Source organism: Lissotriton vulgaris, chromosome 7, assembly GCF_964263255.1.
Source record: "Lissotriton vulgaris chromosome 7, aLisVul1.2, whole genome shotgun sequence".
In the NCBI taxonomy this organism is placed as follows: Eukaryota; Metazoa; Chordata; class Amphibia; order Caudata; family Salamandridae; genus Lissotriton; species Lissotriton vulgaris.
In genome coordinates this window covers 133,177,695-133,190,757 of record NC_141695.1, presented here as the reverse complement: position 1 = coordinate 133,190,757, position 13,063 = coordinate 133,177,695, and the positions used below count along the sequence as shown (strand labels likewise).

Genomic DNA, 13,063 nt, shown 5'->3' with positions numbered 1-13,063 from the left:
AGGCCCTCCCCTGCAGCAGTCCGGTCTAGTTCAAGTATGGCGTGCTCGTTTTTTTGCAGTTGGGAGCGGATATCATGTAGTATACCTGTGTGTTTTGAAATGCACACTCTGCGGATACATTCCTTAAAGGCTTCCAATAGGTCTGCCTGCGTTGAGGCTGTGCCAGTGTTTTGTTTGAAATACTCTGTGATGGAGTTCAGTAAGTCATTATGGAACACCGGGCCCAGCAGGACATCCCCTCTGAAACTCCAGCTATAATTTTCAGTGCATTCGTAAAGGATTTTTAACTGGAGTTGAACAGGGCTGTGGTCAGACAATGTCCGCTGGAGAACGGTTATGCTGTCTAGCCATTGATGTACAGTTGCAGAAACAAAGCAGTGATCCAGCCTAGTCCAGATGGCAAGCGGGGAGGAGTATAACGTGTGTCCTGGGGAGTGTGGTGGATGCATGCACCAGGCGTCTAGCAGGGAATAGGAGTGAGTTGTCGAAGTGCTTCTCTGGCATGGACCTTACTGGCAGGTTGTACGCTGGTTGTTTATTTATTTATTTATTTTTAACACTTATAAAGCGCGCTGTTACCAGTCGGCGTCCTGGCGCTGAAGTGATAATTCCTGGGTAATGGATAATACGGGTACTTAATGGGAAAAGAGCCATGTTTTAAGATCTTTCCTGAATGTCATCAGATTCTCATTATGTTTGAGGGAGAGAGGGAGGGAATTATGGCATGTTGAACTCACCACCTAATATTAAATGATCAGTGTCTGTGTTATCCAATTGAGTGTGCATTTCCCAAAAGAACTCCGGCTCGTCAGTGTTGGAGGCGTCGATATTGACTATAAGGAAATATGGTCTGCCAGTTTTCACTGTACATATCGATAACAGCCATTTGGGTCCGAGCACTGAGCCACTGGAATGAACCAATATACTAGTGCCCCGGGAATAGGAGTTGAAGCAGGAGAAGTATCATGCATACCCACTGCCTGGCAAAAAGGTGCTTGGTGCGCGTGGCCAGGTGAGTCTCCTGGAGTCAGGCAATCTTCACGTTATGCCTGTTTAAATAGGCAAACACGTGTTTCCCTTTCTGCGGGTTGTTAATGCCATGGATGTTCCCAGACATGAGGGATAAGTCTGTTGTCTTCGACATGTCATGGGTGGTTTGCAGCTTCGAGTGTTGTGTGACCTAAGGTAGGTACTGTGCGGGCGGTGTGATTAGAAGCATGGACAATATTATCAAGGAAGTACTGACCGAAATTTCAATTACAAAAATAACAATTTCCAAATACCTCCTCCTCCTCCCACACTGGGTATAACTGATTCCAGTGAATCCCATACATTCTAACATAACAGAGAAACAGAAACAAATATGTTCCCAAAATTGAAAAATTGGCATCCGCCAAAGGGGCATCGGTCAGGGCAGCTCGTAAAGTACAGGATAAATGAGAGTGTATGGTCCAGCTGCATCATTGATGTCTGGAATGTGCGCCCTGATTGGAGCCCCTAGTCCCGCCCTTCAGGAGTGAACGTCGTGGCCTGGGCCGATGGGGGATGGCACATGAGCGGGATTCCACCTCATGTCGAGACATCCTGTGTGGTAGGAGGTGAGCACCGTGCACTATCTGGATCTGTGAAGCCAGTGATGTAAATGTAAATGTACAGGAATTTATATAGCGCAAATCACCACTGGTTTCTATGCGCTTGCTTAGGGAACCCGTCCTGGTATTCCCCTGTGAGATAACCCCAGCAGGGTATCCGCAAGGTGAAAGCCAGGCATCCCGCCGTGAGGGGCCGTTGTGGAGATTAAGCAAGCTATTGCCCAGAGTCGCAGAGTGTGAACCCATGAATCGAGTAGGCACCAGAGCGAGAATTGTCAATTCCATGGACATTTTGGGACTCAAGACCCCGCCGAGCCAGGAACTGAACCCTGGTCCCGGGCTGACCTCTGCTTCCAGGTCTGCCTCCTCTAACCAGTGAGCCACACTTCTCCAGTGATGAACTGTGGAGGGCGATACAGTACAAAGCGTTTACAGAAGGCCTCGGCATCTGCCTGTGTCCAGAATTTTGGAGCGGCCTTCATGTTCCACAGGCAGGCGTTCCGGGTAGAGCATTGCGTATTTGATGTCCATTCCACATAGTGTATTTTTGACGTTGTTGTATTTCCTCCTTGCCTCCGGGGAAGATAGAGATGGTAGCACCCTGGTGGCGGAGGGGACCTTTCTCATGCGCCTGTCTAAGTGGAGTGTCTCTGTCCCTGTAATTGAGGAGGCACGCTGTTGTGTACCTGAGGGGCGCGCTCTGGTGGGTGCAGGCCACGGAAGTTATTATAATTATGGATCTGAAACCCATAGGGTTGAGTAAGAAACCGAGGGCTCTACAAATATATGATATCTCAATACTTGAAGAAAAACGTCTCAAAAAGTAACCATTGATTCTAAAACAACAGAAAGAATAGGAAAGCCTGCAACTTTATCTGGAGCATAGACTCTGAGAAACTCCAGTCTGTTGAGACCTATCTTTATTTGGGTAAAATGATAGCTGGCAACACTAAAAACAAATTCCACATTGTTCAATGCCCTAGTAAAGCAACATCATACACTAAGGATTTATGCAGATTTTATTGGCATTTTTTGCATATGTTATCTCTCTTCAAAGCAAAGGTCCCGGCAACACTCCTGTATTCTATTGAATCCATTCATATAGAAGAATGGCGCTTCCTTGATGAAATAGAGGGCCTGTGTTTACGTCAACTAAACAACTTTATACTCTGGTCTGACTCCAGCCATTCATCTGGAACTTGGTTTGATAAGTTCATTTGTACAAGGCTTAGCTAGAGTAATCCGGTGGGGATATGTGCAAAAGAATAGTGACTCGAATACTATAAGGGGCTTCCTAATTTGAGATATGTTTGGTGCAAAGACTGACAAATGCTTGTTTGCACGAGACTTCCCTTCAGCAATGAAGCTCTTTCGTACACAAGAGTAGCTATTACTCTCTCTTTCGCCCATTGACTCAAAGCGTCCCTGAAAGGCGCTATCTGCGCTATCAGTTACCTAAGAGCTCCCAAGTACTACCAACTGAAGGAGAGATCGAAGACAATAGTTCACTCCTGTAACCCGAGTGCTGCTCAGAAACATTTATCCTGGAATCTAGAGGACGGGGTTCTCCATTTGGTGATTTTTTTTTATGAACCTTTTACCTTTAAATGACTTAACGGCAAGTTGATCCTCCCCAATCCCGAGCACAGGGAGATGCTGTACCCTGGGTAATCTGGGCACCCAGAACATTGGTCACATTCTGTTTGTTTGTGCAGCCCTACTACCTCATCGTCTAAGTCTGTTACGTCCTCTGTTTAGAATAATATTAAGACTGTAGCTACAGCTCGTGAGTTTCTCCTTTTCCTAAAGAATGAATTAGTTTGTTTAAAAATCTTCAAGCTTTTGAAGGTGTTTTTAAATCCGTTTTAGTTTGTTTGTTATTTTACCTTAAGAATGTAAGTAAAGTCGGAGCATCAGCATCATTATAATACTGTAAATTTAGGTATACTAAATGTTAGTATCCCTAAATCATTTATAGAACTTTGCACACAGCTGTTGCAGATAGATTGAATGACGTTTTTTATTTGCTGGCTTGACCAATTTGATCTCTGTCAGTCTCCTTCTACTTTTATTTCTATTAAACTGTATACATCATTAATTCTATTTATTTTCTGCGGTAAAGGGATTTTAGGTGTATTTTAAAATCCAATTCCATTGTGATACCTGTCCTCTTCTTCTTTAATGTTGCTTGTTTAATATTTGTAAACTATTTGCTAAATGTTGCACTCAATTATTGCTGCTATGTCAAAGGAAGTTTCTGTTATAATTATATATGCTTTTTATTTTCTCTCCTTCAATGTATATCTTCTTATGTTCTTATGATTGTGACTTTAACTGTACAAAAATGTATATTCATGTATTATTATTGAATTTGTATCCCTCTAAAATGTAGTATTCGTCCTTTGTCATTTATACCAACAATATTTTATGGTAAAGGTTTATATTGTATAATATAAAATGCTATCTTATCTTGTGATTTTTTTGAAATTTTTATGTGGACCTCATCTTGAGTTTCAAAAATTAACAAAGAATGGAATTGGATTACTAAATGCAACATTTTCAACTAGCATAGCACATTTATATTCTTAATTAAAAAAAAAGAAATACAACAATTGAAATTTGAGCTTTTTGTGTATGAAAAATATTTCGGAACTATCGGTTCAGCCTAACAAATATCCAAGTGTGTGCCTTCTTTACCCTCCCCCTGTAGCCTAGAACAATCAACAAAGGAAACGACCCAGACACCTCTGGAATATGTGAGAATGGTTTGAGACCCCTGATAAACCAAGTGCATCTGCAAGATAAGTTTGTGTCCACTCACGATGCATTGAATTTGATATGCAGCACCCTCCAAATCATTCAAATCTTACAAAAAGATCTTGTGAGACATGCAAATTAACCAAAAATAAATATTCAGCGTAGCCCCAACACTTATAATTGTCTACAGTTTTAGACCAAAAGAGGCTTCAAAGTGAATGCAAGCACAAATAATTGTGCTTTTTATTTCATGAGAGGGGAGTTTTGAGAAGAAGGGGGTTAATACTAAGCTGTACATTTGTTGATTTTGATATACTTAGGCACTCTCTCTGGGCTGCGAAAAAGTGTTGATGAAGTCTCTGGTTTGTGGAATCAAGAGGTATCATTGAGAAGCTCAGACTAGCATGGGGGCTAAGATGATGTAAGGAGGGACATAACAAATGTTTAGGAGTGGAGTTGAGGGGCCCTGGAAGACTCTCAGGTAGCTCACATGGTTCAGCAAGTTGGAACTTTATGTCAACCACTGTCTTGTATTGATGGCTAGGTAAATGTCAACTTTATGTAGAAGTTCTGATTTGCTGTCAATCACTATTTCCGGGATGGTACCCTTACACAGGCCACGGCTTTACTCAGGGATTGTTCAAAAGCTTACATTCATTGGCCATCATAACAAAGCATGTGGTTGCCAAGATGGGTATTTGGTGAGTGAGCACCAGTTTTCTGATGTTGTAATGCCATTTTTTGGATACAGAATTATTTTTTTCTGGAAAGATCTGTGGACAAGAAGAGAAGACCACCTCTGCCATATGCATAGATTGTTCCATAGGCAGACGAAGAATAGGTAGAGACTATTATGTATGAGAAAGTCCCCTTACAGGTACATTGTGGGAAACGCTGGATTGCAGTTAAATCACAAAGTGAGATTTGAATTAAGTGCTTAATGTAATACACACTGGTGGGGAGGGCTAGGGTGGGCCTGGGGATGGGGTTGGGAGTAGTATAAATAGGGTGGTTAAGACACACATAATTGAGAAATGTTATATGGTAATATGAGCATCACCAGGTCTTTATTATGTAGAACTCATGTAGCAGTGAAACATTGGAATGCCCTCCCTGTGCATCTGCGGATGGAACCCTCGGAAACGCTATTTAGAGCTAAATTGAAAACTCACCTCTTCCCGCAATAAATTCATGTTATGATTTCCTTTCCGCCTCTTCCCCTCTGAAAGTTTTTTGTTAGTAGTAAGCGCGGGGATACACAGTTTTGTGCAGCCATGCGCTTTACAAATATCTTATTATTATTATTATTATTATTATATCACTTGTCGGCTCAACCGTGATGTGCTGGGGAGGGATTACAGGAAGATTTGATGCGTGAAGATTGTGGATGACATTGTATTTTGTAACTGGCTGATTTGAAACTAATAAAACATGTTTAAAAAAAATAAATGGATTGTTCAATAGGGGTGGCTGTATGAGTGTTTCGATATGTGGAAGATTTGATGTTTTTCCTCAATTTGTTTCTTAGTTTTATCCTTGAAAGGTGGTGGGATCCTTTTACGGTGGTTGTAGAAGGAAAGCATTGGGCGGAAGAAGCCTTTGAGACATACTTTTGTGTCCTCCACCCTTCTGTTCAGGGATACTTCATTGCACTGAGGGTATAACAATTAATCCACCCTATGAACAAATAGTCTAGACCGTTAAAATTACACACCAAGCTTTCCCTGGCTGAGCATCTCCAGGCTGCTTGTTTTGCTTAATAATTCTGTCCAATATCACCACCAATGCCTACACTATCAGACAATGTCAGAGGTGCGACCCACCATTCATCAGCCCTGGTGGCAACTTCAGAATGTGAAATATATGATCAGAACATAAGATAAAGACAAAAAGATTGTGAGACCTTATCCTATCACGGAACATAGGAAATGTTCATAGTTTTCCTTGTTTTTCTAGGAAATGCCTTGTCCTGTCAGCAGTGCTTCGGCGGCACCAGTTCTTCTTGTACAGGCCCTACACTGCCCTGCCCCTCTGCAGGTGATCAATGCATTTCTACACTCACCGAGACCATCATAACTGGTAAGTTAAAGTCAAAGGTGCCCATAGAGTAACCTGCTTGGCTAGTAAACATCCCCCCTCTCTAAGTAGCCACTTCTCTTTGATTGCACTGCAGTCCTTCGAAACTCTTTAAGAAGGATCTTTCAAAGATGAAATGGCATTGCACAAGCCCCTGCACCTCTCAGCATGGAGGCCAGACCCTACAAGCTTTCTTCCTTTCCTACTTTCAGGATGCCCCTCCCAAATCTCCTCAAAGCGCTCTATATGTTGGCACTGGAGGGCAATACTTTAAAAGAGGCTAGGGTCTGCAGACATCTAACATAGAAGTGCTGCTAGGTTTTAGTGAGATAAGTGTGATCTAACAGGAACAGTTTCTTTAATCTTCAGGTAGAGCACATTTAACCCTTTGGAGGAGGACCAAGCCACAGGTGACCATGTTATAAAGTTAGGAGATCACAGACATAGTTAAGGGATTAGTTTGCAGAACTCTAAAGCTGATTAAGTGGTTCATGAAAGGGGCTAATTCTGTAGCACAAGTTCTTAGAGGAATTTGCTCAGAAAATCGTCCCATCATTATCCGAGAAGCTGATTCTATATCACCTTAAAAAGGGGACTTCTAGGGCACATAAAAGAAACAACCAGTGAATTTTGATAATCTTGATTCTTGGGAAGTAGCTAGAAAGAGTGAATTAAGTAGAGGAAGTCGGATTGAATAAAGATAATATACACTCAGGGATAGCTAGATTGACAGTAAGCAGACCTCCTTTCTTGAACCCTCCTAAAGTGAATCTGGCACCATTCTGAAACAGAAAGGCTCCTCTTCTGCGAGACAAGACTCTAGGAAGGACTCCTAGGTGATACCGAATGGCTAGGTAGCAGCAGGATCCATTGTTCTGTCGCGCCCTGCGGCCTCGCATTGGTCGACTGAAGTAAATGCCTGTTCCTCTATCCCCTCTTCTATCTCCATCCAGGGTGTCCAGAGTTGGCTTCAAAGCCAAAGCTGCAAAGTGCTTTTTATCAATTCTGCTCTTCAGGTCTATTAGGGTCAGCTCGGGCTTTGATTCATAGACAAGAGTCCTAGCCCTGATGGCTTTGTTGATGATACAGCGTGTTTTAAAAATGGTGTTATTCGGAAAGAGCGGCGACTGGTGTTCCATCAGGATCGGGACGATGTGATCAGATATCATATGACCTTTGAAGAGGGGGGCTGTGGTGTGGTAGCCTATGTCCTTCCACTAATACATTCATGATTAATGGGCACAGGCCTTGTCTCAAGACCTTGGCCTGTGCCTGGTACCCATGCTGTCAATATCCCCAAGACCTTGGCCTGTGCCTGGTACCCATACTGTCAATAGCCCCAAGACCTTGGCATGTGCCTGGTGCCCATACTGTATATAGCCCCAAGACCGTGGCCTGTGTGTGGTACCAATGCTGTCAATAGCCCCAAGCCCTTGGCCTGTGCCTGGTGCCCATAATGAACTGCCCCAAGCCCTTGGCCTTTGCCTGGTGCCCATACTGTCAATAGCCCCAAAACCTTGGCCTGTGTGTGGTACCCATGCTGTCAATGGCCCTAATCCTTTGGCCTGTGCCTGGTGCCCATACTGTCAAAAGTCCCAAGCCCTTGACCTGTGCCTGGTGTCCATACTGTCAATAGCCTCAGGACCTTGGCCTGTGCCTGGGTCCCATACTGTTAGTAGCCCCAAGACCATGGCCTTTGCCTGGTACCTATGCTGTCAATAGCCCCAAGACCATGGCTGTACCTGGTACCCATGATGTCAGTAGTCCAAAAGCCTTGGCCTGGGCCTGGTAACCATGCTGTCAATAGCCCCAAGACCTTGGCTGGTGCCTGGTGCCCAAGCTGCCAAATCCCCAAGACCTTGGCCTTTGTCTGGTGCCCATGCTGTCAATAGTCCCAGACCGTGGCTTGTGCCTGGTGCCGATACTGTCTACTTCCCCAATACCTTGGCCTGTGAATGGTACCCATGGTGTCAATAGCCACAAGTTATTGCCTCATCCCTTTAGAGTTTGCTGCGTTCTGTGATTCAAGGAGGAGACACGTCATAGAAGTGGAGGAGCAGGTCAGGTCTCTTTCAAGGAAATAGAGTAGTGTTAGCTCCCAGTGACTTTTACGCATGTACACAGTCGCAGTTATGACCCAGACAAGGTCTAGCCTGAGAGGGGCCACTTCTCTGACTACAAGAGAACAGTGGGAGTAGAGGGCAGGCCATCTTAATGGAAACCACCTCTGGTGCATTTTAATGTGTCTTACATAGAGAAAGATAGATAACAATTTTACGTCACGCTAAAGCTCCCTTTTACTGAATTATTTATGAAACATACTTTATTGCTGTAACTGTTTCTCCTCTAGGTGCCGCACAGGTTACTTTATTTTTACGAACGTGTGGAGCCTCCCGTGAGTGCAACCAGGTGGCCAGTCTGAGTAACCCCGAAATGTCTGTCAAAATCAGCTCAACCTGCTGCGCGACTGATAACTGCACTCCCCTGCAGCCAATATGTACGTGAGTCATTATGCATGCATGTCGTATGCTGGAACAGGTAGGAATATATTGCCTTGTATGTGCCTTGAGGCTGCAGGTGACACCTCTTGTGCTGTCAGTACCGATGAACATCTCATCCCTCTCAATGGGGGGCCTGATTCACAGAACTAATTTACGACAAAATCCTAAACTTACTACTTTTGGTATTCACAGAAGGCATTAAGTAGTCTTAAGTTAGGATTTTGCCTTAAAATAGGATTTTGTCCTAAATTAGGATTTTGTCTTAAGTTAGGATTTTGTCTTAAATTAAACTTAAGTTTATCTTAAGTTTGTCTTAAGTTTAACTTAAGACAAAATCCTAATTTAAGACAAAATCCTAATTTAGTACAAAATCCTAACTTAAGACAAAATCCTAATTTAGGCCAAAATCCTAACTTAAGACAAAATCCTAACTTAAGACAAAATCCTAATTTAAGACTACTAAATGCCTTCTGTGAATGACGTATCTGTAACTCCTTGCGACATGATGCGTCATAGTTTAAATATGAGGCATCATTGGTGTCGCAAGGAGGGCGCAATGAAAAGTGACGCATCGCTGTTTTCACGCAGCGATGCGTCACTTTTCATAAATGAGGCCCCAGGAGCGGTGCTAATCTCAGTAGGATTATGTGCTCTGTGCTGGACATGTCTCTCTTTAAAGCACTCTAAATAGCAGTTGAGTTTAATCAGATAGAAGCCAGGACAAGGACAACAGACTGGGAAAGGTCAGGCCTAAAGGTCTATTTTCAGATTTTTCATCATACCTAAATGAAATAATAATATCAGTTAATCACAGTTCAAAACTAAGAATACTGAAGCAGTCACCAAACTCAGTATGTTTCAAATCACAAAATACAGAGTCTAAAGAGGGAGCACAATCCAGCTTAAATTAACCTCCCAAGGTGAGCTTGGAAAGGCTCTCTGCACATCCAAAAAGAATACCTTTATAAGGTTTTAGACAAATGATTTTTTACATTCAAAACAGTTACACCAGTTCCCACTAACAGGAACTAAGCAGTGTGAAAAAGTGGCAAGAAACATATTTCGACTTTCTCCCATAACTCTACAACAACAACCTTCTCACCAACATCAGGCATACCAGAACAAATATTGTTACAACAGTGGTAAATTCTCCTAATAAGTGACCCCAGAAACTGGAACAAATGAGGCCCATTGCAACTGAGGCCATGTCAGACAGGTGCATTTGTGTAAGACACAGATATCATTCCTACTGCAACTGATTTAACCAATTCTGTGTTGCAGGATGATTTTCCAATCAGGACAAAAACTGAAATAAATTATAGTGCAACTCCCCGAACATTTATATTAATTATATATAAATGAATCATAGATATTTTAACAAAGACAGGTGTAAGAATGTGGATTATTATTTAGGGTGGGGGACTGAGCAACTCAGTAAGCAATATCTTTTCTTATCATAGCTAGTCTTCATTGTCACTAAACTAACCTGTGCTTAGAGGAGTCACTCCTGCCTATTCAGGACACACATGTCCATCAAAGCGGTCTGTTGTATTTCTTCTGGAAGGAATTGCACAACTCCTTAAAGGCTACGTAAAGGCTGGGCGGCTGTTTGAAATATAATGCAAATTAGCCTCCAGGAGCTTTAGGAAAAATGACGGTAAACCGATAAAAGTTACTTTTCTGTAATACTTATTAAAATCAGACTTCACCATTGAATTTGATCTTACAAACTATTAACATAGAGATGTAATTGTTTTTCTAGCCTGTCAAAAACCAGAGATAGCAATATTAATATTTTCATTTTACTCTGGTTTTCTGCTAAAAAAGCAAAGGTCTGCCACCGTGAAAATAGCCTATGGGGACTTGTCAACATAGGTATATGGTGACATTCATTTTCTACATGTCCCACATTTTTAAATACCTTGCATCTTAATTTGTAGGTTTCATGGCCTACAAAAGGGTGACTTACTATTATACTGAAAGGGAGATCTCTGCCTGTCAAAAAGGTTTATTTTGACAGGTTACACTGAAGATTTTATACTGCAGCAGTCAAGCAACAATGGTAGGCCTAAAGTTTTGTTGATAGGCCCCCTCTGTGGATGGTGCAGAAGGTGCTGCAGTCCACATGTGGTATTTAACTTCCAGGTCCTGGGTGCATTTTCTACCCCATATATTAGGGCCTTACAGGTAAGGTAAATGAGCCAATTAGGAATAAACCAATGTTACAATGCTTGAAGTGGTGGTACCAACACTTCACTCCTTGTTAGCAGGTGTAAAGTTCACAGATAGGGCAAAAGTTGGAGTGAAATGAAAAAATATTGTTTTCTACAAGACTTTTATATCACATTTATCTTTTAATAAATAATTAGGCAAACCAATGTTGTACTATTTTGTACTATGTATGTAAAATACAAAAAAACACACTGAGTTTACCTCAAACCAAGACCATATTTCATATTTTATTAGTGGTGGAAATGTATTTGATTTGTTTTGTGTTCTATTAATAACAAGTACATCATAGTTGCTCTACATTTTATGGTGTGGCATCTAGCGTGTGCTCATTCTCAGTTACACATGCAATAAAAATAAAGCAAATAATTTTCTGTTTGAGGCGTATGAGCTGTAGGTATAATACTGTGCATAGATTGCCATCTGTTGTTGGGCTCGGATGTTTGCAGTTTGTTTTTGTTCAAAGAAGGCTTTGTAGTCATAAGATAGGTGACTCCTCATTACGATGTTAGTGTGTATGGGCATCAACTCAATTCCCAGATTGTTTTTTCCGCCATTGGGTTTGGATGTCATTTCCTGCACTCCGAGTCGGTATCGTCTTCGAACCCCCTTCGATGCGCATTCCTTCACCACTCGACGGTATTGTCCTGGATTGCTTTTCCATTTCGATGTGCATCCTCCAACTTAAAAAATCTTCGACCAAGAACTTTAACGCAGGCCAGTGGCCCTAGCTGCGCCGACAATGACGATCGTCAATGGAACAGATCCCTTTTGAAAAATGCCCTATTTGTGGTGCTAAATTGCCACACACAAACTAAACACAAAGTGTGTAACCTTTGCCTCTCCCCCAAGCACGAGAAAAAACATTGCAAGGCCTGTACTTCATTCTGGGCGAAGAAACCATCCGTGATTATCAGGCTTGATGGCATGAAATGTCACGCAGCAACAGCTTGATTCCAGACATCTTCGATGCAGGTTCCACAGTCCATCCAGAACTTCAACCTGCAGAAGAAGATATCTCCGTCTCCGATGCCGACGACTCCAAGGAAGACGAGCAGACTGTCACCCCGGCTCAGCAGGCAGTGAGTACTACTACCCCGCCCGACACCAAACCTAAGGCTCCGGTAACACCTTCGCCCTCGGGCTCAGGTCAAAAACACTCAAAACATTATCGGCTATATATTACACCTACAACGCTGTAATCCAGCATACACATCTATAAGACTACATCTATCTTCATTAGATGCTTATGCACAAAACAGATAGCACCTGTCTTTGTTTCAAGTACCTGCTATTAAAGCTTTTATGGAAGTACTTAAAAGAATAATTTACCCTAGATTTCCGCCCTCTTCAGTGTGGAATCTTAATATTGTCCTTACAAGGCTCACCGGCCCACCATTTGAACCTCTGCACAAATGTGAAGTACAATTTCTCACTTGGAAAGTAGCCTTCCTTATAGACATCACATCTCTTAGAAGAGTGAGTGAGCTCCAGACACTAACCATCCAAGAACCATTTTTGCAAATGCATCATACCAAAGTGGTTCTCAGACCAAATCCAAACTTTTTACCTAAAGGTATGTCTGCCTTCCATCTTAACCAGTCTATTGAGTTGCAAGTTGTTTCCCTCAACCAGACTCAGTGACAGAAAGGGCTCTTCACATGCTAGACGTCAAAAGAGCACTACTCTATTACATTAAACAAACTAAGTCCTTTAGAAAGACTAAACAACTTTTTTTTGCTTTCTCCCCACCTGCTAAAGGCAATCCAATTTCAAAAGCAGGCATTGCACAGTGGATTGTTAAGTGCATCCAAATATGCTACCTTAAAGCCAAACGTACCTTAACAATTCCCTCTACAGCTCACTCTACCCGCAAACTAGGGGCCTCTAGGGCATTCTTAGGGAACA

The 13,063-nt window shown here is 42.3% G+C and overlaps 1 protein-coding gene across 1 annotated transcript in view; it reads left to right on the top strand.

Annotated features, from left to right (window-relative positions):
- The window catches only part of LOC147701001 (phospholipase A2 inhibitor gamma subunit B-like), a 121,366-nt gene that overhangs the window by 79,766 nt on the left and 28,537 nt on the right, over positions 1–13,063 (top strand). Inside the window, exons 2-3 of the mRNA XM_086929823.1 lie at positions 6,306–6,428; positions 8,776–8,922. Coding sequence (XP_086785949.1) covers positions 6,306–6,428; positions 8,776–8,922 — 270 coding nt within the window. The remainder of the gene's footprint in view (positions 1–6,305; positions 6,429–8,775; positions 8,923–13,063) is intronic.